Source organism: Mytilus galloprovincialis, chromosome 9 (genome assembly GCF_965363235.1).
Source record: "Mytilus galloprovincialis chromosome 9, xbMytGall1.hap1.1, whole genome shotgun sequence".
Lineage (NCBI taxonomy): Eukaryota > Metazoa > Mollusca > Bivalvia > Mytilida > Mytilidae > Mytilus > Mytilus galloprovincialis.
The window spans coordinates 69,999,101-70,024,989 of NC_134846.1; the positions used below are offsets into that span (position 1 = coordinate 69,999,101).

Below are 25,889 nucleotides of genomic sequence, written 5' to 3' on the forward strand. Positions count from 1 at the left end.
TTAAATGTGGGAGGTGTACATGTTGAGCTTACAGACAGTTAAAAAAGTTCAATAAACTGAAATCCCTATGATGAGCTTCTTAATTTTGTTGAAAGCATTCATGATTCTAGCTGTCCAGAACATTGGGAGAAGTTAAACAGTGTTTATTCAAAGTTGAACAAATATTTACTGATTTTGACAAATATTCAATCCTGTCTTAAAAAATTTATCAATTTCAATTGATTATTTAATATAGTTATTCAGCTCAGTTATGGGTGCTGTGATTTTCAATAAACATACTATACTGCTCAATGTATCAGCTGCAAATGTATAAGACTAGGCAGCCAAAAAAGCGTTAAATGTTGTAAAAGAAAACCACTGTGGAACTCAACTGTTACATAACCTAAATACTATTAATAACCTGATTGAAGAATTTTGTGATGCAAATTACACTCATAGCAAATTTATGGTCAGTCAATGTAAAATTCAGGAACTGGAAATTGGTGTACGTAATGTTTTCAAATGTATATAAAATGTCTATATCTTGGTCATTCATGGGACAACTCCTATACCTAAGATTGACAAATGTATACATTTTGTAGTAGGCAATTTAACTCTATTTGAATGCCATTACTAATAGTGGGAGAGGGGCGGCAATACACATGCTATTGTCTGAATAGTCAGTAAATAAGCAATTTATCATACAGAAAGAAACCAATATATATTTTGGGATGCAGTAGTATTTTCCTTATACTGCAAGTCTTGCAACTATTCCAAATATTTTGGATAGACTATTATTTTTTGCTGAAAAATGATTAAATAATGCAACTAATCCTTGTCTTGATTATTTATTACTCTAGTCAATTTGGCAAGGATTGTCAGTTTTCCTTCTGAAGGTCAGTAGTTCTCTCTGAGCACCCCCCCCTCCCCCCCAATAAAAACCACAAAATATCACAATAGTGCTGAAAGTGGAGTTCAACACCAATCAATCAAGCCAATTTGTTGATCAAGGGATTATTGATTAAATAAAAATATCCTTTTAGTTTTGAATAAAAAATAACACCTAACAACATCAAACTGCTTTACGAGCGTAACAAAACCAGTAGATTGCTTTTTGGTGAATTTCTTTTGAGTCTGGCACCAGAAAGTTGCTCAGTGCCACTGCAGACATGAACTAAACATAACACTTGTTACTTTTTGCGTCTGCATCACTTTTGCAAAATTTGCAGATATATACATTTCAGCATTCAACACTCATAGAATAAATGCTGTCAATAGCTAGATTTTATGCATCGTGTGTACAATATTTTTTTTTATCAATCTTATATTTTATTGCACCATAGACTAAAGATTATTATTTCACGTTTCAAAGTACATTGTACTCAAAAAATCGTCTGTAGCGCTTCACATTATCAGTCAAATATAAGTTTGTTTGATAACAAATTTATTGTTTTCCATTTTTTTTCAATGTTTAACAGAAATAAACGTATGTACATATAATTTAATGAGTGCAGTTCACCAAAATTGAATGACTAGGTAGGCAAGGCGAACAAAAAGGTTATTGACATCTGGCCACATATATCATTTCTGCTTAAAAAATATTTCATATATATAGTCTTGATTAAAATCAGAAATAAGACGGGCAAAATAGTAAAACTCTACAAATTGCTATTTTGCTGTGGTCGGCAAAATAGCGCCAGGGAGGCTATGCTATTTTGCCGGAGCCTGTAAAATAGCACCTAAGAGGCTATTTTGCTGGAGCAAACAAAATAGCCACTGCCTAAGATTAAACTGTTGAGGAATTATCACTCTTGGTCCTTGCGATATTTTTTCGACAAGGTCTGCAAATTGACACAAAATATTGAAAGAAGCAGTAGAGAATCATTAGAGCCACAATTCTGAAACTAGGTTGACCAGCCTTAGATTCACTGTACAAGATGAAGACAATTAATCATGTTAATAGCAGCTCCCATTTTTAAGTTTCACCAAGGAATTGTATATTTAACCCTTTCCTCCATGGATTTTTTTTTTTAATATACTTGATTCGCATAGGATTTTTTTCAGTTAAAAAAAATCATCAGGTTTAAAGTGTTAATGCATTATGAAAACTAATATTTCATCAATGAAATTCAAGTCAGATAATTCTCATGAATCTCCTTTTCATATTGGATACATTTTTTTTTAAGACAGATGCAGACATTTTGTAGTCAAAGCATTTCAACTGAGGTACTACACAGGCGTCATTATGGAGTAAAGGGGGTGGCCTCAAAAGGCGTCATTATGGAGGAAAGGGTTAAGGAGGTATCACGGGTACAAAACTTTCATTAAAAAATTAAACATTTGTTTTTTCATATACAATTCCTTGGTTTCACTCAGAGCTCTACACCTGAGATTTGATTTAATATTTGAATATACAAAACAAAGCAAGAACACAAGAATTGGAGCAAGTGCATCAGTTTTCAATAACCAAAATTTACATATGACATATGTATGTGAAATAATTTGTCAGCCACAATTTTATGGCACAAACCTAGGGGATCCCAAACCTAGTATTTAAAACTTCACTTGTGTCCACCTAAGGGTTTTGCTACAAGATTAACTTTGTAACATGAGTAAAGTTTAGATTGGTCAGTTTTTGTATAACTAAATGAATTACTGTGACAAAGCTTGTTTGCAGCTTGGTTTTGTTTTCAGAAATCACTACAAATCCATATTTTGTGTAACAGGAAGTTGTCATTGAAGATTGATGGCGCTCCGAAGTTAAGGGTAGATAATTTAGCGGGGAATTTGACAAAAATAGTCGGAGGGACGAAAAGAAAGACATCAGTAAACAGGAATACAGAGAAAACTTTCTCGTTGTATAGATGCTTGACACATGATTTGGTCGGTTTCTCAAAAACTTTAAGCTGTAGGTCTAGATAGTGACTAGTGTATGGAATGGCAGTAATTGGTACATATCAGGCTGAGTCTGGAGGGGTTTCATCTGACCTTGACCTCATGCATTTTTTCATGGTTCATGCATGGATCAATGTTAAGTGTTTGTGTTTTGGTCTGTTTTTCAAATACTAGTAGTGATAGGTCAGATATATTTGGTGTTTAAAACAGTTGTAAGGGTTTATATATGTTTTTCAGTCAGGATTTATCTGACCTTGACCTATTTCTCATAGATCATTAACAATGTGAATTTTACATGTAATACTTTTAGGTAAACCTTTTTGACTTTTAAGGCTTTCAATATAAATTCACTGTACAGCAAAGCTAGTGAGACATTTCAGTGTGTAGATATAAAAAGATGTGTACTATGAGTGCCATTGAGACAACTCTCCATCCAAGTCACAATTTATATGGGGACGAAGCCCCCAATAACAGAAAATTCAATAAAAAAAAAAAAAAAAAAAATCGGGAAAATTTTCCCGATATTTTCATTGTACTAATGAACTCAAAATCGTTCAATTTTTTTTTTATCGCGTTTTTGAATATCCGGATCTGCGCAGAAATCTACTTCCGTTTCTGGTCTTGTTTGCATGAGACTGAATAAAATGTATATTTATCTAAGAAAGGAACTCAATACTAATTCATTTTTAAAAATTGTTTGTTATAAAAAAAAAATGTTACCTGATGACAGCGTTTCTTTGTTTACATTAAATATGATGTCATAACTTAAATAACGCCACAACTAAAATCCCTTACAACAGTACCAAAATTGGAAACGTTACGTTCTTTGTTTACATTGAATATGACATCATAACGTCACAACTAAATATCTAATAACAGAACCAAAATCGGAAACCTTACAGTATTTCCGTTTCTCTTTTTAACATGTTTGATTTATAAAAAAAATCATAGACTTCGTCCCCATTCACAGGTTATGCCTGCCTCATATTAAAAGTAAACCATTGTAGATCAAAGTACGGTCTTCAACACAGAGCCCTGGCTCACTAAAAACAGCAAGCTTAAAAGAGCCCCCAAAATAATAAGTGTAATCCATTCAAATGGAAAAACCAACTGTCTTATCTATATAGAAAATGAGAAACACTTATGAACTCCATCAACAAACAACAACTACTGAACATCAGCTTCCTGTCTTAGGACAGGTGCAAATAATTACAGCAGGTTTAAAGGTTGTAAAGAATAATTGTAGCTTACACATGTCACAAACTTTTTATATCAAAAAGCCATACAAGCATTGACATAGAAACCAAAGATAAAATATGGATATATCCTAATATAAAAAAGAAGATGTGGTATGATTGCCAATGAGACAACTATCCACAAAAGACCAAAATGATACAGACATTAAAAACTATAGGTCACCGTACGGCCTTCAACAATGAGCAAAGCCCATACCGCATAGTGAGCTATAAAAGGCCCCGATAAGACAATGTAAAACAATTCAAACGAGAAAACTATCGACCTTATTTATGTAAAAAAATGAACGAAAAACAAATATGTAACACATAAACAAACGACAACCACTGAATTACAGGCTCCTGACTTGGGACAGGCACATACATAAATAATGTGGCGGGGTTAAAGTTTTGTTCTGATATCTTTAGCTACCGAAGAAATTTTATATTGACCTGAGGAAATATTATGTTAAAGCCACTGTTTACATATGTGCACTAGAAATTATAAGCTCACCAGGCAACCTTATATCAAAAATAGTTATTTCATGAAATGAAGCGGTCAAAGCATTATTAAGAGGATAAACATTAACAGATCATACATGTAGATACATATCATTTTTAGCTCACCTTTCCAAAAGGAAATGTGAGCTTTTGCCATCACTTGGCGTCCGTCGTCGTCCGTCGTCGTCGTCCGTCGTCCGTCGTCCGTCTGTCGTCGTCGTCGTAAACTATTTCAAAGATCTTCTCCTCTGAAACTACTGAACCAATTCAAACCAAACTTCATCTGATTGATTCCTAGGGTATCTAGAATAAAGTTTGTGTTTTAATTCCCATTTCATCAAAAAACATGGCCGCCATGGCTAAAAATAGAACATAGGGGTAAAATGCAGTTTTTAGCTTATAACTCAAAAACCAAAGCATTTAGAGCAAATCTGACAGGGAGTAAAACTGTTTATCAGGTCAAGATCTATCTGCCCTGAAATTTTCAGATGAATCGGACAACCCGTTGTTAGGTTGCTGCCCCTGAATTGGTAATTTTAAGGAAATTTTGCTGTTTTTGGTTGTTATCATGAATATTATTATAGATAGAGATAAACTGTAAACAGCAAAAATGTTCAGCAAAGTAGGATTTACAAATAAATCAACATGATCGACTTGGTCAGTTGACCCCTTTAGGAGTTATGGCCCTTTATAGTCAATTTTTAACCATTTTCCGTAAATCTTAGTTATCTTTTACAAAAATCTTCTCCTCTGAAACTACTGGGCCAAATTTAACCAAACATGGCCAAAATCATTATTAGGGTATCTAGTTTAAAAATTGTGTCCGGTGACCCGACTTACCAACCAAGATGGCTGCCATGGCTAAAAATAGAACATAGGGGTAAAATGCAGTTTTTAGCTTATAACTCACAAACCAAAGCATTTAGAGCAAATCTGACGGGGTAAAATTGTTTATCAGGTCAAGATCTATCTGCCCTGAAATTTTCAGATGAATTGGACAACCCGTTGTTGGGTTGCCGCCCCTGAATTGGTAATTTTAAGGAAATTTTGCTGTTTTTGGTTATTATCTTGAATATTATTATAGATGTAGATAAACTGTAAACAGCAATAATGTAATGCTTGGGGTATACAATGTTTTTTATACTTTCATCATAAATTATATTATGAACACGAGACAAACGAGACATTTCAGTGTGTCCACTCTTGTTTTTGCTTTTGAAGAAGATATGACAGAATCGAAGAACCATTTATATAAATTGAAAACCCAAAATAATCATTCATGGAAGATTTAAGCAAAAAATTTAAGGTGAGCGATTCAGGCTCTTGAGAGCCTCTTGTTAGCTAACCTGACCCAAAAGGGCCAAGTGAGCTTTTTTTTTTATCATTCTTGGTGTCCGTCGTCGTCTGTTCACTTTTTCAAAAATCTTCTTCTCTGAAATTACTGGGCCAAATAAAACCAAAATTGGCCTTAATCATCCTTAAGCACTTAAGGTTATCTAGTTTAAATAATGTATCCAATCTGCCCATTAACCAAGATGTCGCCTTTCCTAATAATTGAAAAATGGGGATATAATGCAGTTTTTGGCTTACATCTCTGAAAATAAAAATAAAGCATTTTTAGCAGTTTGATGAAATGTGCATCTGGTCAAGATCTATCTGTCATGAAATTTTCAGATGCACCAAACAGTTGTTGTGGTGCTGCCCATGATTTGGTAATTTCAAGGAAATCTTGCACTTTTTGGTTTATATTATCTTGAATATTATAATAGATAGAGGTAAACTGTAAATAGCAAAATTGTTTAGCAAAGTAAGATCTACAAATGAGTCAAACATGACCAAAATTGTCTATTTTCACCATAAAGAGTTATTGCCCTTTCAAGTCAATTTTTCACAATTTTCTCACAAGTTTTGTTAACTTATACAAAAATCTTTTCCTCTGAAACTTCTGGGCAAAAGTCATTATAAAAATAGATAATTGTAAATCATGTGTGTCCTTTATTTAACATTTACATAGACCAAGGTGTCTGAGTGATACACGCTCTTTCATGACTTTTAACTAATTCTAATTAAATTATTTAGTTATCATGGTTATTAAAAAGTTTAAGTTCTATATTACATTTTTTTATTGCAATAAAAAAATGTTACATTTGTAAAGTATTTTACAAAACCAAATTAAATACTTGAAATGTATGTCTTCAAATTACAATTTTTTGTGAATATTGTTGTTGACATGATCAAACAATGATTAAACAATGAACTATTGAAAATTTGAATTCACTTATGGATTTTGTTTATTTTCAGAAACTGTTCTAAAGAGAAACAGACTATTTTGTAAATGAAAAGGTGACATTCAATCCACACAAGCAAGAAAAATAAATGAGTTATCTATCTTTGATAAAACACTTCTGTTGTATAATTTTCAGATATTGAAAAAGCTTTTGCTGGATTAAAATAGCCAACCAATAAAATCGCACAGAGTTTAGACTAATTAAATACTTTTTTTTTGTTTTTTTTTGTAGAAAATGCATGGTCTCTTAGACACATTCCTCATTTCCATTCTCAATTTTATTTATTTGTAGTAACTTATTACTTTTGTATTATGCTTTATACTATTGCTTGTTGATTCCCTTTTTTACAACTACTGCTTAGACCATGAAATTTTTTCTGCCACTTATTTTTTAAATAATAAAACTTAACCAGCATACATTGTAGTAAAACAAATGTGCATTTATTTTGCAGGATATTTGTCTATAAAAGTGCAAAATGTCACACAATTACGTTATAAAAAATAAAGTTTTGACAATGTCAAAATTAAATGGATCATACGATTTTAAAACTACAAGCTAAACCTGGATAATGTTTTAAATTCAATTTAAGAATGATTAAGTCTGCTAAATGTTAGATTTGTGAAAGATTTAAGATTGTCATATCAGAGTCCAGCCTGCAACGAAAAGCAGAATTTGAGACAATCTGGCAGCAGTGCTAGTTATGTTAACTTTTTGTATACAGGCCTCGACAATAATGCTTGTCCGATTGTCCGGTACCAGAGGGAAAAAAGGTCGGACAAGTAAAATCTGTATCAAGCTTGTCCGTTGGGACAAGTTCAATTATTTTGCAGAAATTAAATTTTAATAATCCAACTTTAATGAACAAAGTAATTATAAACAAAAAAACAAGAAAACAAATATTAATTTGATATGTGTCTGTATTCTGTTTATTCAAATGCAAAACCGTTTCTTCTTCTTTTCCTACTTGCAATCGATAATTTTTAACTGGTTTTTTGTCAGGTACATTTTAAAAGGTAAAAGGTATACTAAAAAAGTATTCTGGAAACCAGTCTAACAGATCAGGACAGTTCACCTTGACAGGTTTAGCTCCAAGTTTAATAGACAGTTTGGCACCGTAGGAGACATATTTAGTAGACATGATCGATAGACAGTTTGGCAAGGCAGGAGACATTTCGGGACCAAAATAAATCAGTACCTCATTTTGCTACCTTATTCTGTTCCTTATAATACATACCATACCAGTAATTTTTTCACAATTTTTTTTTATTTACCATAAAATTCACAAAATCATATTTGATCATAAGTAGAAAAAAACAATACTTGCAAATATAGTGACCTATAGTTGTAAATTTCTGTGTCATTTGGTCTCTTGCTGCGAGTTGTCTCATTGACAATCAGACCTTGGCTTATCTTCTTTTTATTGATTGTATTGGAATACACTTTTTTCAACTTAGAAAAATATAGGATACAAATGTCAAATGAGTAAACAGTCCTATCAGATGGTGCCTCATGTGCAGAGTCTGATGAGACTAGCATTGATGAACCTAAGTCCTGTGACATGACTAGATTCAGTTGTACTTGACTCATATTTTTGAAAAGTATTTCAAAAGAAAAACATCATATTCTGTTCTATTGTTTAAATTTGTTTTGTTCCTTTAACCAACTTAAGACAATGTAAGATGTAAAAAGGTTATTTTTAGTAAAAAAAAAAATTTGGACAAGTAACAATTTCATTCGGACAAGTAAGTTTTGGTATGCAGTCAGGGGACTTACTTAAATAAGTGATTTTCTAAATCACTGATTCAAGTAACATTATTTCCATAAAGGTTGGAAGTTAGAGTTGTCTTTCTTTAATAATCACCTATTTAAGTAGTACAAATTAATCACTAGAAGAAGTGATTTAATTTTATTTTAGCTTTTATACAAAATTCTCAGAAATGATCCTGAATATGTTTAATTGTCATTTGTTCCATGTTTGCATTGTGTTCTGATTCTTTGTAAATATTTTTCGGGTAAATCTATTTCTGTTTGATGTGATGCTGTTCTAATCTTATTTTAATTGTCTGTTATTTATACTGTATCTTTTCTTTGGTAATCTGTTATGTAATAGGGAAATGTGTGTTAACACCTGAGCAAACATCAAACCTCATATCTTTTGCAAATTCTTTGACCTGACAATTAAACCATCCTGATGCAACTTTCTGCCCTATATTTCAATTTCGCTAATAAATGTGTCAGTGAACAAAATCCTCAAAGTCACACATAATGAGTTCATAGTAATTTAAATAATTTAATTACCCCTGATTTCTTTCAGAACACACCATTTGAACTCATGATATGTAAAATTAAGGATTTAGTGCTCACATTATTATCGACCTAATTTTTCCTGCTATAACCTATCTTGTAAATAAACTCCTGGGAAATACTGTGTAGCAATGCCATTGGTATCCATGTTTGAATTAAACATAAATCATAATTTAATTACAACTTTTATTTTATATATATACATCACAATTATAATTTGGCCCTTGGGGAAACTACTCAGCTAAAAAATTTAATTTTTTGCTCCATGCCTAAACCAAGAGCCTAGCTATGTGCATACTGAAAGTAGCAAAGTATAGACCCCTGGCTTGACATCACACCAATCCAATTGGAACGATGGTTCAAAATAAATGCATGAGGCTATCAGGAAGCCTATGAGGCTATCATTCCTAGAGGCTATCATGCCTATGAGGCTATGAGGAAGCCTATAATGAGACAATGAGGAAGCCTATAAGGAGGCTATGAGGAAGCCTAGTAGTGTTGATGTTGAATTGGTGTTGGAATGAATTTGTATGAAATTTGACAGTTTATCCCCAGAAATTCTTGGGGGATGAGTGAAATTTTTGAAACAACCAGTGATAAAATTTCATAAATGAAATCTATAAACCGTGCTGAGATTGATTCCCCTGTCATGGCAATATTGAAGGCGAAAGGAGGGGTCGGTGGGAGGCAAGTTTTTAGCTAAAACACTATTAGAGCCAATATTATTCTTATAACTGCTTAATCTGCATTTAAATAAATGAATACTCAAGGCAGCATACACAGGTTTTTAATACACAACTTCTTAATGGGATACTCCTAAGTGGGAGGAGTTAAAACTGCACCCAGATTAATGTATCAAGAAACAAAGGACAAAGGAAGCCAAATGCCACAAGTGGTCACTAATTAACAAGACATGTATATTTGTATTGGAACTGATGTAATTAGACCTCCTGCTAAGAACATGTGATAAACTTCACATCTAACTGATTGACATATGATAATAAATCTGTTTCATCTCAACAGCAAAGAAAATACACATCCTGGGAAAATCCTAAAATAATGACTACTGAGTAATTAAAATCAAACTATGTATAAACCTAACTTATATAACATATAAGTACCTATTAAATATAGAATACTAATGACCCAGGGACTAATTATGTTTCTAAACTTATCAGAACCAACATCTGTGTTGTCTAGGATGACCAGGTCATTTCAGGTGATGACCTTGTACTGAATCTAGGATAATGACATAAAAATCACTTGTTTAAGTATCAGACCTCAATTTCCTTCCCAAAAATCACTTCTTTAAGTATCATTCTTTTAATAACCCCCACTAATTTCAACACCCCCGAACAGTGAAATTTTTATTGCGAACAGTAGAATTTTATTACAGTTGTACATAATCTGAAAGATGAAACCTTGAACTTCACAGGAAAAATACCCCCACTGCTGGGAAAAATCTTTTAAAAAAGTATCAGTTCATTATGTAAAGCCATTATTATAGCATTTTTTCAACTAAAATAGAATTTTAGAATAGAATGATGATAGCATCAAAGTCATAAACCTTGCTACTTAAAAGAAGCAAAAAGTTTATTTTTTTAAAAATTTTACTAATAAAAAGATATTATTTAAACCTATGTGTTTAAAATTTTGAAAAAACTACAAAATTCCAATTTGTGACAAAACCTCGAATTTGCTACTCAAATAAGTGATTTAAAAATCACTTATTTCAGTAAGTCCCCTGACTGGTATGTACTTGTCCTACTGGACAAGTTGAAAAAAAAGTTATTGTAGAGGCCTGGTATACAACTTAATATTTGCTGGATGCTTCATACAGATGCATTATGTTACAAAGTTTTTGTGACTGTTTCAAAAATATATTTTTGAATAATAGGATACCTTTGATTGGTATATAGGGTTCTTGAAAAGGGCTACAAAAAAATTGTATGTAAGAGTTCAACTGACCTCAACCTTATTTAAAGGATCAGTTAGAAGGTTCAAATTGCATGATAAGGTTCATTACTCATATAATATGCGAGGGGCCTTGGTGGCCAAGTGGTCTAAGTAGTTCTACTGTAATCACTAGCAAGTCAACACTTAGGTTTTCAAGTTCAAACCCCGCCTGTGTGGGTGCACTTTACCCCAATCTTCATTGACGAGGATTGCCAGTTTTCAAAGCAAAGATGGATGGTTTTCTCTGGGGAATCTGGCTTCCTCCACCTATATAAACTGGCAGCCATGAAATAGCCTATAAAATGGCATTAAAACAACAACAATCAATCATATAATGAGCATTTGGTGTATATGGAATAATTGAAAAGTCAACATGCCAATCTGGTTGGTTTCACCATACTTTGACCTTATTTTCATAGTTCATAAAGTAATTTAAAGTATATGTGTTTTCATTTGTTTTTCAGATAACTTAAGCAATATGCCAGCTATATTTGGTGTCTGAAATGATTGCAAGATGTGCATAGTGAACATGTCTGTCTGGTAGGAATCATTTCACCTTGAACTCATTATCATCCTTTGATGATCACGATTAAGCTGTAGGTTAGTAAATTTCTCAAATGCTTAAGCAACAAGTTAACTATATTTAGTGCCTGGAATGAGTTTAAAAGTCTGTCTGGCATGTATTATCTGACCTCGACATCACTTTACTGGTTCATAGGTCTGTTAAGTTTTTTGTGGTTTGGTCAGTTTCTATCATACTATAAACAGAAGTACAACTATATTTGGTGTATGGAATTTCATAACTTAACCTTTGTCACAAACAATGGGTAGCATATTACATTTGAAAAATATGTGTGTGATCCATTTTCAGCAAAAAAAAAATTGTGGAAGGTTGGTTTTGAAAAAATAACAATTTTAATATCAGAAATATCTTATGTTGTACTGTTACACAAATTTCCCAGGTTAGGGGAGGGTTGGGATCCCGCTAACGTGTTTAACCCCGCCAACATGTTTAACCGCGCCACATTCTGTATGTACAATTTATGTGCCTGTCCCAAGTCAGGAGCCTGTATTTCAGTGGTTGTTGTTTATTTATATGTTACTTACTTGTTTTTGTTCATTTTTTGTGCAAGATTAAGGCTGTTAGTTTTCTTGTTTGGATTGTTTTACCGGTATCTTGTCATTTCCGGGCCTTTGATAGCTGACTATGCAGCTTTGCTCATTATTGAAGGCCGTATAATGACCTATAGTTGTTAATTTCTGTGTCAATTCGTCTCTTGTGGAGAGTTGTCTCATTGGCAATCATACCACATCTTTTTTATAAAAAAATGTTATAGTAATGATAGCAATAAATGGTAGATAACTGTAAGCAAAAATAAAATTGTATACTTAGTAAGATAAAATATAGTAAAACCTCTAAAAACAACAACCGCGTCTGGCGTATATACTAAATTTAGTTCTGGTATCTATGATGAGTTTATTTACAACCACTGGGTCGATGCCACTGCTGGTGGAGATTTATTTCCCCGAGGGTATCACAAGCCCAGTAGTTAGCACTTATTGTGCTGACATGAATTGTCATTGATATGGTTATATTTATAAATTAACTGTTTACAAATTTTTGAATTTTTTGAAATACTAAGGCTTTTCTTCCTCAGGCATATTAGATTACCTTAGCTGTGTTTGGCAAAACTTTTAGGAATTTTGGTTCTCAATGCTCTTCAACTTCGTACTTTATTTGGCCTTTTTAACTCTTTAGGATTCGGGCGTCACTGATGAGTCTTTTGTAGACGAAACGCGCGTCTGGCGTATATACTAAATTTAGTCCTGGTATCTATGATTAGTTTATTATAGTACATACATATTGTATATTTGTGTTAAAATAAGGTATGATGAGATATCAAGGGAGACAAATATTGTAACTTTGCGTTAGAGGTTTAAATGGAGTAATTATTTACATAGGCGACAATGGTAGCATGTTTGAGTCCTGTCTTTTCACTATAAAAGATGCTTTGATAAAATTGTCAAATTCTGAATTATCAACATCTTGGTGTAGATAAAACTATAAAACACATATGGTGCCTTAGCGTTTTTGATAAAAAAAAAAAGGGTACTCAACTGTTGAAGAATTTTAGAAATAGTATAAATGAAGATCACCCCTTGCTTAATTTGGCACAGAAAATGTTTGTCACAGAGAGTTTCCAACACATTTCTCACTATTTCAACACCAATGACCAACAGTCATTTCTCACTTTTTCAATTTCAATAATTATTATCAGGGCAGCAGAAAATAAATTTAGCGCTACCTAAATTTATGTTGGGTGTGAAATCTAGGTGACACCAGTCATCTTTAATGACGGTACTTCCTTTTAACAGTACAGCAGGGAGTAGAACATTGTAACTTCAGGGAACATTAGAACAGGGACTGGCATGGTAATTGTAACAAGATGTAGAATATTGAAACTTCAGGGAACATTAGAATAGGCACTGGAAATGTTTGAAGCAGGGACTAGAACATTAAAACTCTACACAATGTAAGAAAAGGCACTGACAATGATTGTAGCAGGGAGTAGAACACTAATACCCCAGGAATCATGGCAGAAGCTGGAAATGTTTGTAGCAGGGAGAATAACATTGAAACCTCTGTCAAAATTAAAACATTGACCGTCAGTGGTAGTAGCTATAAATGAAGGTGGTTTTACTGTAAGTTATCACTCCATTTCTTTAAATACATTAGATGTAATTTATCACAATTATTGACAGACTCAAGAAAAATTTAAAAAACTTAATTACAATTTAAAAACTAGAAGAGGATGAAAAGCTTTTAAACTGATCATTAGTTCTACCAGTTAAAGTGAAAACATAAAAAATTCTATAAAGTTTGAAAAATGTTTTGTTATTTAAGTAGTATACAAACTGTTGCCATAATATTTCAACTTTTATTGATAAATTAAAGTGTTTATTTGAAAATGAAATCTAAGTTTTCAATACACAAATTAGTTAAAAATGATACAAAAATAGAATTAGTGTTGACTGAATAGTATCTGATACAATATGAGCAATTGTTGGACTTGTTTATCCAATAGTTAAGAGTAGATGCTACTTTAATAGAGGGATTAAGGACATTTAAAGTTAAAAGTGTCAAAGCTGGAGTTAACTACATATTTATATTTTATAGTTACTACTTACTTATTATGGTAAATGGGAGATACAGTTCAGGGATAAAATCTGAAAGAAGACGTATAAATTGGAAGAACTTGTAAAAAAATTCAGAACGTGGACAGGGAATAGATAGTATGTTGGGAGAAAAAAAATTAACTGATTTTTTTTATCCACAGTCATACTATAGTGAAGAAATCATATAAAAGCTGAAATATGTAAGTACATTGTATATATAAGAAACTTTCACTGTTTTGTTTGTTCACATACATTTTTTTCATTTTATTTTTCCATAATTTATTTTAATTTTTTGTTATGTTATTTACATTAATTTGACGGTATAGTTAGCCTGCATTATTTACATTTTATATTGATTTACTGTTATTAAAGGCTGTAAAAAAATGTTATTGCCTACATCCTCTTTAAAATTTGGTGTTGTCAGTCTTAAAGAAAAGCACATGCAATCAGGGTTCTTCTGTTAAGGGATATCACATTCATTATTCCTTTTATTCTAAAAATTGTATATATGCTTACACCCTTTTTATTCAACATGTGGCTTTCAATCCTGCTGTACATTTTTTACTGGAATAACCCTAGAATTTTGCATTGAATGACTAATTAACTCATAGATTATCATACAAAGTATTTAACAACATCTATAGAATCTAATGGATATATTGGGTAAATATGATTGAGACAGCAACCCAACAACAAAAATGGCCAACAGACATTATATGGCCACATTCAGTCTGTACAATATATCAAGCTCTTAAAATTGTAAGAAGTCTGCAATTTAACAGAAACAATCATTGATTTGTGTTATATCAACACACAATTCTTAAAATAAGGTAAAACATTAAGATATAACATACATCAACTTCAGTCTTACCACATTTAGCCTTTGATTTAGGGATAAAGAGACCTATCAAATAAGGAACACTTTGACAAAAACTGGGTGAAAATAAATCTTCCTGTTAGCAAGTAGTGATATTTTTTCTGAAATTTATTGAAAATTGAATTTTTAGCTCACCTGACCTGAAAGGTCAAGTGAGCTTTTCTCATCACTTGGCGACCATCGTTCGTCGTCGTCCGGCATCCGTCGTCTGTAAACTTTTACAAAAATCTTCTCCTCTGAAACTACTTGGGCCAAATTGAACCAAACTTGGCCACAATCATCATTGGGTTATCTAGTTTGAAAAATGTGTCCAATGACCCGGCCAACCAACCAAGATGGCCGCCATGGCTAAAAATAGAACATAGGGGTAAAATGTAGATTTTGGCTTACATCTCTGAAACCAAAGCACTTAGAGCAAATCTGACATGGGATAACATTGTTAATTAGGTCAAGACCTATCTTTCCCCGAAATTTTCAGACAAATCGGGCAACCCGTTGTTGGGTTGCTGCCCCTGAATTAGTAATTTTAAGGAAATTTTGCAGTTTTTTGTTATTATCTTTAATATTATTATAAATAGAGATAAACTGTTAGCAGCAATAATGTTCATCAAAGTAAGATCTACAAATAAGTCAATGTGATCAAATTGTCAAATGACTCCTTAAGGAGTAATTGCCCTTTATAGTCAACTTTTAACCATTTTTCTGAAATTTTAGTATTCTTTAAAAAAAATCTTCTCTGAAACTACTAGGCCAAATTTAACCAAACTTGGCCACAATCATTATTGGGGTATCTAGTTTTAAAAATGTGTCCAATGATCCGGCCAACAAACCAACAGCAGAAGGTCACCAACAGGTCTTCAATGTAGCGAGAAATTCCCGCACCCGGAGGCGTCCTTCAGCTGGCCCCTAAACAAATATATACTAGTTCAGTGATAATGAACGCCATACTAATTTCCAAATTGTACACAAGAAACTAAAATTAAAATAATACAAGACTAACAAAGGCCACAGGCTCCTGACTTGGGACAGGCGCAAAAATTTGGCGGGGTTAAACATGTTTGTGAGATCTCAACCCTCCCCCTATACCTCTAGCCAATGTAGAAAAGTAAACGCATAACAATACGCACATTAAAATTCAGTCCAAGGGAAGTCCGAGTCTGATGTCAGAAGATGTAACCAAAGAAAATAAACAAAATGACAATAATACATAAATAACAACAGACTACTAGTAGTTAACTGACATGCCAGCTCCAGACTTCAATTAAACTGACTGAAAGATTATGATTTCATCATATGAACATCAGGCACAATCCTTCCCGTTAGGGGTTTAGTATCATACCATCATAACATATATGAGAAGAACATAACCCGTGTCATGCCAACAACTGGTTTTTGAATAAATGTGTTTAGTTCCGATGCAAAGACCCTATAAGTGAATCAATATTAACGCCAAAATATGCAATCTTTAATGATCTGACAACAGTATTGTAACTATATCCCTTCTTAATAAGTCTATTCAAAGGTTTTGTTAGTTTTTGAGGTGAATACTGACACCTTTGTGCTTTATAAAGAATATTTCCATAAAAAATTGGATGTGAAATACCTGAACGTATGAGAAGTCTGCATGTAAAATTGTTTATCAGGTCAATATCTATCTGCCCCAAAATTTTCAGACAAATCGGACAACCTGTTGTTGCCTTAATTAGTAATTTTAAGGAAATTTTGCAGATTTTGGTTATTATCTTGAATATTATTAGCTCACCTGGCCCAAAGGGCCAAGTGAGCTTTTCCCATCACTTGGTGTCCGGCGTCCAGCGTCGTCGTCCGTCGTCGTCCGTCGTCGTTAACTTTTACAAAAATCTTCTTCTCTGAAACTACTGGGCCAAATTTAACCAAACTTGGCCACAATCATCATTGGGGTATCTAGTTTAAAAAATATGTGGCGTGACCCCGCCAACCAACCAAGATGGCTGCCATGGCTAAAAATAGAACATAGGGGTAAAATGCAGTTTTTGGCTTATAACTCAAAAACCAAAGCATTTAGAGCAAATCTGACAAGGGATAAAATTAATTATCAGGTCAAGATCTATCTGCCCTGAAATTTTCAGATGAATCGGACAACCGGTTGTTGGGTTGCTGCCCCCCGAATTAGTAATTTTAAGGAAATTTTGCAGATTTTGGTTATTATCTTGAATATTATTATAGATAGAGATAAACTGTAAACAGCAATAATGTTCAGCAAAATAAGATCTACAAATAAGTCAACAAGACCAAACTTGTCAATTGACCCCTTAAGGAGTTATTGCTCTTTATAGTCAATTGTTAACAATTTTCATAATTTTTTGTTAATTTTTGTAAATTTTTAGGAAATATTTTGCACTGTAATTACTGGGCCAAGTTCATTATAGATAGAGATAATTGTAGCAACAAGAATATTCAGTAAAGAAAGATCTACAAACACATCACCATTACCAAAACTCAATTTTGTCATGAATTTATCTGTGTTTATTGTTAATATGCACATAGACCAAGGTGAGCAACACAGGCTCTTGAGAGCCTCTAGTTTTGTTTTTACTTTAGACATCCAAATTCCAAAATGAAATATATTGAAATAAAAGTCACGAAGAAACTTTTCTTTGCATAATTTGATAATGCATATCAACATTGACTCTTTATCAAAATTTGAAGGAAAAATCATTATGAGATTTATTTATGTATTGTATGCCCTTATGTCTTATGGTAAATCAATTTTTTCACCACACTAAAAACATCAAGGATAAATGCATGAATTTTTTAAATGTTTTGTTGTGTGGATCCGTAATAATTATTTCTTGCATAACTTTCAGGTTTACAGCAGAGGAACTGTCCACATCTGTTGTCAAACTTTCTTGCTTACACAAAACCTTGAGCAAAAATAATCCTTTTTATACGCCCGTCGTCTTTTAGACGGGACGTATTATGGTATACCGTTGTCCGTCCGTCCGTCCGTCGTCCACACTTCGGACAATAACTCAAAAACACTTTCACCAATTTCCATGAAACTTCAGTGAATTGTTTATATCTATTGACGTAAGCTCCCTTTCGTTTTTTTTTAATTTCAGATTTTAAGTTTTGGATTTATGGGGCTTTATTCATAAAAAAGGGGGGATTTTCAACACTTCGGACAATAACTCAAAAAGGCTTTTACCAATGTCCATGAAACTTTGGTGAATTGTTTACATCTATTGATGTAAGCTCCCATTCAATTTTTATAAATTTCAGATTTTAAGTTTTGGATTTATGGGGCTTTATTCATAAAAAAAGGGGGATTTTCAACACTTTGGACAATAACTCAAAAAGGCTTTCACCAATGTCCATGAAACTTTGGTGAATTGTTTATATCTATTGATGTAAGCTCCCTTTCAATTTTTATAAATTTCAGATTTTAAGTTTTGGATTTATGGGGCTTTATTCATAAAAAAAAGGGGGATTTTCAACACTTCGGACAATAACTCAAAAAGGCTTTCACCGATGTCCATGAAACTTTGGTGAATTGTTTATATCTATTGATGTAAGCTCCCTTTCAATTTTTATAAATTTCAGATTTTACATTTCCGTGTTATGAATTTTTATGCTTAAAAAAGGGGGGATTTTCCAATTTTGGGACAATAACTATCACTTTCACAAAATTTTATGCAACTTTGATAAATTGTTTAAATCTATTGACATAAGCTCCCTTTCCATTTTTATAAATTTTAGATTTTACGTTTTCTTAAGTAATGAAATTTTATACTTAAAAAAGGGGGATTTTATGAAACTTTGGTGAATATATTAATGTAACATCCCTTTTGATTTGTATATATATTTCTAGTTGATCATATAAATTCATTTAAAGCATAAAAGACAAGTTAAAAGAGCAACGGGCGTATCATGCGCTCATGCGCAGCCCTTTATTCAAATTGTGAATTGCTGATGTCACAAATAGGAAGAAAATAGCCAATAAATTTTAATGGGGTAGATTAAAGTAGCAGTTTCCAAATGTCCAAAAATCATTTTGATTTTGAATAAACATTTAATGTGCTTTTAAAAGGGTTGGATTCAGGGGGAGGGGTAAAATTTGATGTAGGTTATAAAGGTTCTTACAAGGACAGGGATACCTCAATATACCGATAAATTGAGATACATGTATATAAGTTTTGCCTCATGTACTCCTTAATTAAACAAAATACTCATGCATGTGGCTAAATAATCTAGCAAAAGCTTGTTAGATTTGATTACTTTATTAACCTTAAGTTTAATTGGTTCATAACATATCTTTGGACATGTTTCAAAGAATCTGTATTTCAGAAAGCATTCATACTATTAGTAATAAATTCTTATACAAACATCTCATATCCAATCTTTTACAATTTCAGATAAACAGTGATTGTGTGTATATAGACTATGGAACATACATCTTCCTTTCCAATACAGAAGCTTCTTAATAAAAAGAACAAGCAGAAGACATCTGATCGATGGAAGATAGCTGCAAACATCATTATTCCATTAGTATCTGTAGGTTATAATACGTTGTTACAATATTTGTATTACGTTTGACTCTTATTGATGCTTTCTAGTTGTGTCCATTGTTGTACAATGACCTTTAATTGCTAACTTCTATGTCATTTAGTCCTGATGGATAGTTGTATCATTGGCAATCATACCATTTCTGCTTATTTTATATTACTTCTGAGGAAGGAAAATAGCTTTAAAAAATACAGCTCGAGTGTTTGCATACTAGAAATAAGGTCCAGCAAAATTAAGTCCCTGAGAATTATACTATTTGAAATTTTGAGCAGATGGTAATATTGAGTATCGGAAAAGTGAAAACAAATATTTTATTTTGATATTTTGGTCATGGAGATACTATTCTATATGATATAATGTAATGTCAAGTGTTGTTTTTATTGGACAAAGTTTTTTTATGCCTGCGCTGTAGGCAACAGGAGCATTCAAAGTTACCCGTCCATCTGTCCAATTTTTGTTTCTACACTCTTCTAACTAAATTTGCCTCATGCAAATTTTTCAAAACTCAAAGACAATGATGAGATCCAAAACTTGAAGACAGGTTAAAATTTGGGCCATGGGTCACTTACAGTTCAAGAGTTATGCAACTTTGAAAATTTCATTTTTTCCGTTTACACACTCTTTTGAGTTTTTCTTGTACAAATTTTATGAAACTCATACACAATGCTGAGAACTGAAACTAACAGACAGAGGTCAAATTTGAAAGTGAGTCATTTACCATTCTAGAGTAATGCCCCTTTATGACTTGGAAAACTGCAAATGTTTCTGTTTCTGCACTCTAACATATGTTTGTCTCATTCAAATTTATGAAACTCAAACACAATACTTAAAGAATCACTAAATGTAGAAAGATTTTGAATTTGGGTTGTAGACATATACTGTTCAATTGTTGTGCCCCTATTTAACTTGGAAAATAGCAAAGCTTGAGTGGGGACATTCATATCCTCATACACATTCTGTTTTCACAAAAAAATTTACAATGTGATTTTCTCTCACATAAATTTAAAGAAAAAAATTAAAATTCAGACATCTTGGTTTGAATGTTCTTAATATAAAACACATTAAAAAAAACGAAAAAAAAAAAACAAGACTCTTATTATAAAGTAATCTCCTGCAAGGAGATACATGTTCTTACAAATTATGTTTTTAAGTTTTTGAAAGTATATATGTCCTGGTCATATTATATCAATGGAAAAATTTAAAAAGGCATGGGGAAACTATTAATCTCCAGCTATTAAAGTGAAAAAGAAATTATATCCTCCATGTGAAAGAAAATTGAAAAGGTAAAAAGCATTTTCTGACCCTTTAAACTTATTTAATCTAAAATTTTGTAAATATACATTATAAACTTTCAAATGAATCTACGATTTAATCTTCCATTCATTAAAGCAATTTGTGATGAAAGTGCTCTTAAATCAATCATTACTTCATAAGGAAGATGAAGAATCGCCTAACATAAACTGATCTTGATAAATTGATTTACAAATACCAACACCTGTTGTTAATTACAAGTAATTCAGGTGTCGGTTATTGATTACAAGTAGATTAATGGAATTAAATTTACTAGATGTCAGTTTAGTATATTTCTCATCAATTAAACAAATAAATAAATGGGCATTTACTCTAAATTAATTTTTACCGGCATTATTGTAATTGTGGACCAAACTAAAGGGTAAATGTTGTATTATATTTCATGACAGCCATGTAAATATGGTATTGTCCGTTAAAAATAATAGACATTCATCATTGATTCTTCCTAAAGATGATTTATGTGTACATCAGACAGCAATTCAGCAATAAAAAAGATGTATGAATCTTTATGTTACCTTTGTCTTTTCAGTAAAGATCCCCAAATCAGCACCATAGCTTGACAATAAGATTAAGACAAAGTTGACCATTCACATATATTTTAACTTTATAAATCTCTGACTACTGTACCACAAATTATTCGAAACTCTTGAAGATAGTTTTAGTACCAAATTTTATGTTAGTTTAAAAATAAAGATAAACTGCTGCATACAAAAAATGCTATCAAAATTTAAAATGCAAGCATTTTTTATTTTCGCCAGACTTGTTACCTTTCAATTTTTTGCAATGATAAAAACATTGCAAAAATTTCTGTGCACCCAAGATACTGTGACACTGAGTGTGGATTGATTAATATTTGTTGGATACCAATTTTTATACGCCCGTCGTCTTTTAGACGGGACGTATTATGGTATACCGTTGTCCGTCCGTCCGTCCGTCCGTCAGTCCGTCCGTCCGTCTGTCCGTCCGTCGTCCACACTTCGGACAATAACTCAAAAACACTTTCACCAATTTCCATGAAACTTAAGTGAATTGTTTATATCTATTGACGTAAGCTCCCTTTCGTTTTTTTTTAATTTCAGATTTTAAGTTTTGGATTTATGGGGCTTTATTCATAAAAAAGGGGGGATTTTCAACACTTCGGAAAATAACTCAAAAAGGCTTTCACCAATGTCCGTGAAACTTTGGTGAATTGTTTATATCTATTGATGTAAGCTCCCTTTCAATTTTTATAAATTTCAGATTTTAAGTTTTGGATTTATGGGGCTTTATTCATAAAAAAAGGTTAATTTTCAACACTTCGGACAATAACTCAAAAAGGCTTTCACCAATGTCCATGAAACTTTGGTGAATTGTTTATATCTATTGATGTAAGCTCCCTTTCAATTTTTATAAATTTCAGATTTTAAGTTTTGGATTTATGGGGCTTTATTCATAAAAAAAAGGTGGATTTTCAACACTTCGGACAATAACTCAAAAAGGCTTTCACCAATGTCCATGAAACTTTGGTGAATTGTTTATATCTATTGATGTAAGCTCCCTTTCAATTTTTATAAATTTCAAATTTTACATTTCTGTGTTATGAATTTTTATGCTTAAAAAAGGGGGAATTTTCCAATTTTGGGACAATAACTAACACTTTCACAAAATTTTATGCAACTTTGATAAATTGTTTATATCTATTGACATAAGCTCCCTTTCCATTTTTATAAATTTTAGATTTTACGTTTTCTTAAGTAATGAATTTTTATACTTAAAAAAGGGGGATTTTATGAAACTTTGGTGAATATATTAATGCAACATCCCTTTTGATTTGTATATATATTTCTAGTTGATCATATAAATTCATTTAAAGCATAAAAGACAAGTTAAAAGAGCAACGGGCGTATCATGCGCTAAAGCGCAGCCCTTTATTCGAGGATTTCTTGGGTACAGGGGAACCACAAATTTAAATGTTCAAAGAAATACAGGTTTTCTAAAGGAATGTATGCAGAATTTGCCAAAACAACGAATTTAAATATCCACGAATCTACAAGTTTTCATCAATCCACGAAAATTGGAACCCACGAAAATAAATGATCCACAGTAGATGCCATTGCAAATCAGTTTTCATAGAACCTTATTGTATATGTGATTACGCTGCAATTATAAGGTTCTATTTTGTCCATAAGACCAGATATAACCAATGTTGATGGACAAAAGATGAATGTATTCGAACGTGTTTGAAATATATTTTAAAAATTATCATGATTCATAGGCGCAGGGCTTTTAGTGTATATATGTTCAAGCAGTATATCTGATGTTCTAAATACTTAAAACTCCCAATGTGTTCCTGAAGGGCCCCTTAGTAATGACTTATATGAAATGGCTTTTACCACTTACTTGTTATATATAGAACTAATTCAGTTGTTCAAAGTATGAGTTATTTAGCAATCTAAAATGGTAAAGAAAGTTAACAATTTCAAATTATAGAAAAGAATTTGTATGCCAGATGATCATTAATGGTGTTTTTCTTAGACTAGAATTTTAAATGAAGGACCAGATATATGAAGAAAGCGTTAACTATTTCAGAAATGATATAATAAATTCTTTCATCCTATTTTAGATCTTAAAATCCATAAATTCTTCACATCTTAATGTTGTTATAGGTAAAACTATATTTCATGACACAGGGTTTATTGTAAAATTTGAAAAGTAATAAAAAGTGAACTTAAATCAAACTGATAAACCTATTTTGATGGTCTTGGTTAATATTTACAAACTTTTTCTTTAAAGAATTACGGTAGATTTAAATATTTAAAAAAAAACTTTCTATTTGTCAATTTTAGATTTAACTGTATAAAGAAAAAACAATGAATAGACGTAAACACATCTGGTTTTAGCTATATGCATATTAGGTTTGTTTGACAGAGATTATTTACATTTTGGCAAAGTTAAGATAAAGATCCACTTGTTTAATTCTGTCAGTATATTATTTGCAGAACCATGGCCAGGGTTTTGTCAGTTTTGTTTTTTTTTTCTGACAGGAATCCTGACTAATTGAATGCATCTTTCAATACTAATTTTTTATTGTTGTTTTTTATTAAATGTCATTGTTATTGTTTTCCTACTAAAGTCAGTGGTTTCTTCTGGCTTCAACCGTCAATAAAAACTGTCACCGCCACGATCTAACCAATAGGGCTGATAGTGGTGTTTAACACAAAAAAAACAATCAATCAATCACAGTAATATAATATATAAAAAGAAGATGTGGTATGATTCAGTGTCGGATCTAGAACTTTTCCTAAGGGAGCCCGCTGACTGACCTAAGGGGGGAGGGGCTCCAGTCATGCTTCAATGATTCCCTACATAATCAACCAAATTTTTCTTACGAAAGGGGGGCCCCAGGGCCCCCTGGATCTGCCTATGTGATTGCCAATGAGACAACTGTCCTCAAGAGACCAAAATGACACGGATATTTAACAACTATAGGTCACCGTACGGCCTTCAAAAAGCCCATACTGCATAGTCAGCTATAAAAGGCCCTGATATAACAATTCAAACAATTCAAACGAGAAAACTAACGACTTTATTTATATAAAAAAATGAACGAAAAACAAATATGTAACACATAAACCAACGACAACCACTGATTTACAGGCTCCTAACTTTGGACAGGCACATACATAAATAATGTGGCGGGGTTAAACATGCTAGCAGGATCCCAACCCTCCCCTAACCTGGGACAGTGGTATAACAGTACAACATAAGAACATAAAACTGTACATGTCCAATGTCAGGTTATCATCTTAATTGTTATGTTTTTTATAAAGAAATTTAATATTGAAGGCAGATTTTTGTAAGTCATTGTTATATTTATTTGAAACTTAAGGCTCTGGATGATTTAGAATTTTACTTATGTTAAAGACACATCCCTTACATTAAAGTTTGTATGATAACCTTTAAATTTACTGCACATTTCCTTTAATCATCCTTATATTCTGTTATTAGATATATGATACACTGTAACAGTATGTTATATCTTTTTACTGTGAAGTTAGAAATAATTTTGTCAGTTTTATTTTGTAAAGAAAAATGTAAGCTGTCACGAAATTAGCAAGTTTTAACATAAATTTAATAATTACATTGTATAATTACATGAATATAGATCTTATACTCCAAATTTGGGCAGAAAATTTCTCCATTAACATGCACATGCTGTATATTATTGTTACAACGTTCATCCATCCATATTTTAAAAGATTATGAGTTAATATCAAGAATAAATAATAAGAAGCAAAAGTATTTTGATTTCAACGCATCTTTCTTACTGTGTGAATGAGTGACTCTACCTTAAAAGACTTCAAATTTTATTAGAAGATATATTGCATCATTTTGAGATAATGGCTTTTTTATAAGTTATTAAAATTTAACTGCATTGCATTGGGAATGAGTAACTTTGTATAATATACCTTTTATATCAACAGAAAGTGGTTATAAGGAAGTTGAAGTGGTGTTATTAGTGCACTTGAAGACTACAAAGTGTTTAAATTACTTGTCAAGTGTTTTAGAACAACGGGGGAGTTGTCAGTGTTCTTTCTGTTCAATCTGATGCTAAGGCCACACATAACTCATACTTGTTTCTTTGGATTCTCCAGTATTTGATTGGAACAATTAACTTTTTTAACTGAAATGAATTACAGCATCAAGAATGATATATGCATGTTAGATTTTTTGTTCCTTCTTTTGAAAAGTTTTTAATTCAGTCAGAAAATGAATATTAGAACTATCACATAATTTGAGATTTTCTCAGAAATGAAACTTTTGTTTAATAATAAATGGCAGTTA

At 32.0% G+C, this 25,889-nt stretch overlaps 1 protein-coding gene across 3 annotated transcripts in view; it reads left to right on the plus strand.

The window, feature by feature from the left end:
* Positions 1-11,619: 11,619 nt before the first annotated feature.
* LOC143045791 (cilia- and flagella-associated protein 337-like) overlaps positions 11,620-25,889 on the plus strand; it is a 73,746-nt gene continuing 59,476 nt past the window's right edge. The window contains exons 1-4 of one of the 3 annotated variants that reach the window (XM_076218549.1): positions 11,620-11,755; positions 13,435-13,858; positions 14,334-14,532; positions 19,604-19,742. In XM_076218549.1, the coding sequence (XP_076074664.1) occupies positions 19,632-19,742 (111 nt within the window). In that variant the 5' untranslated portion in view covers positions 11,620-11,755; positions 13,435-13,858; positions 14,334-14,532; positions 19,604-19,631. The remainder of the gene's footprint in view (positions 11,756-13,434; positions 13,859-14,333; positions 14,533-19,603; positions 19,743-25,889) is intronic. The other 2 variants (XM_076218550.1, XM_076218551.1) reach the window with 2 other exon arrangements.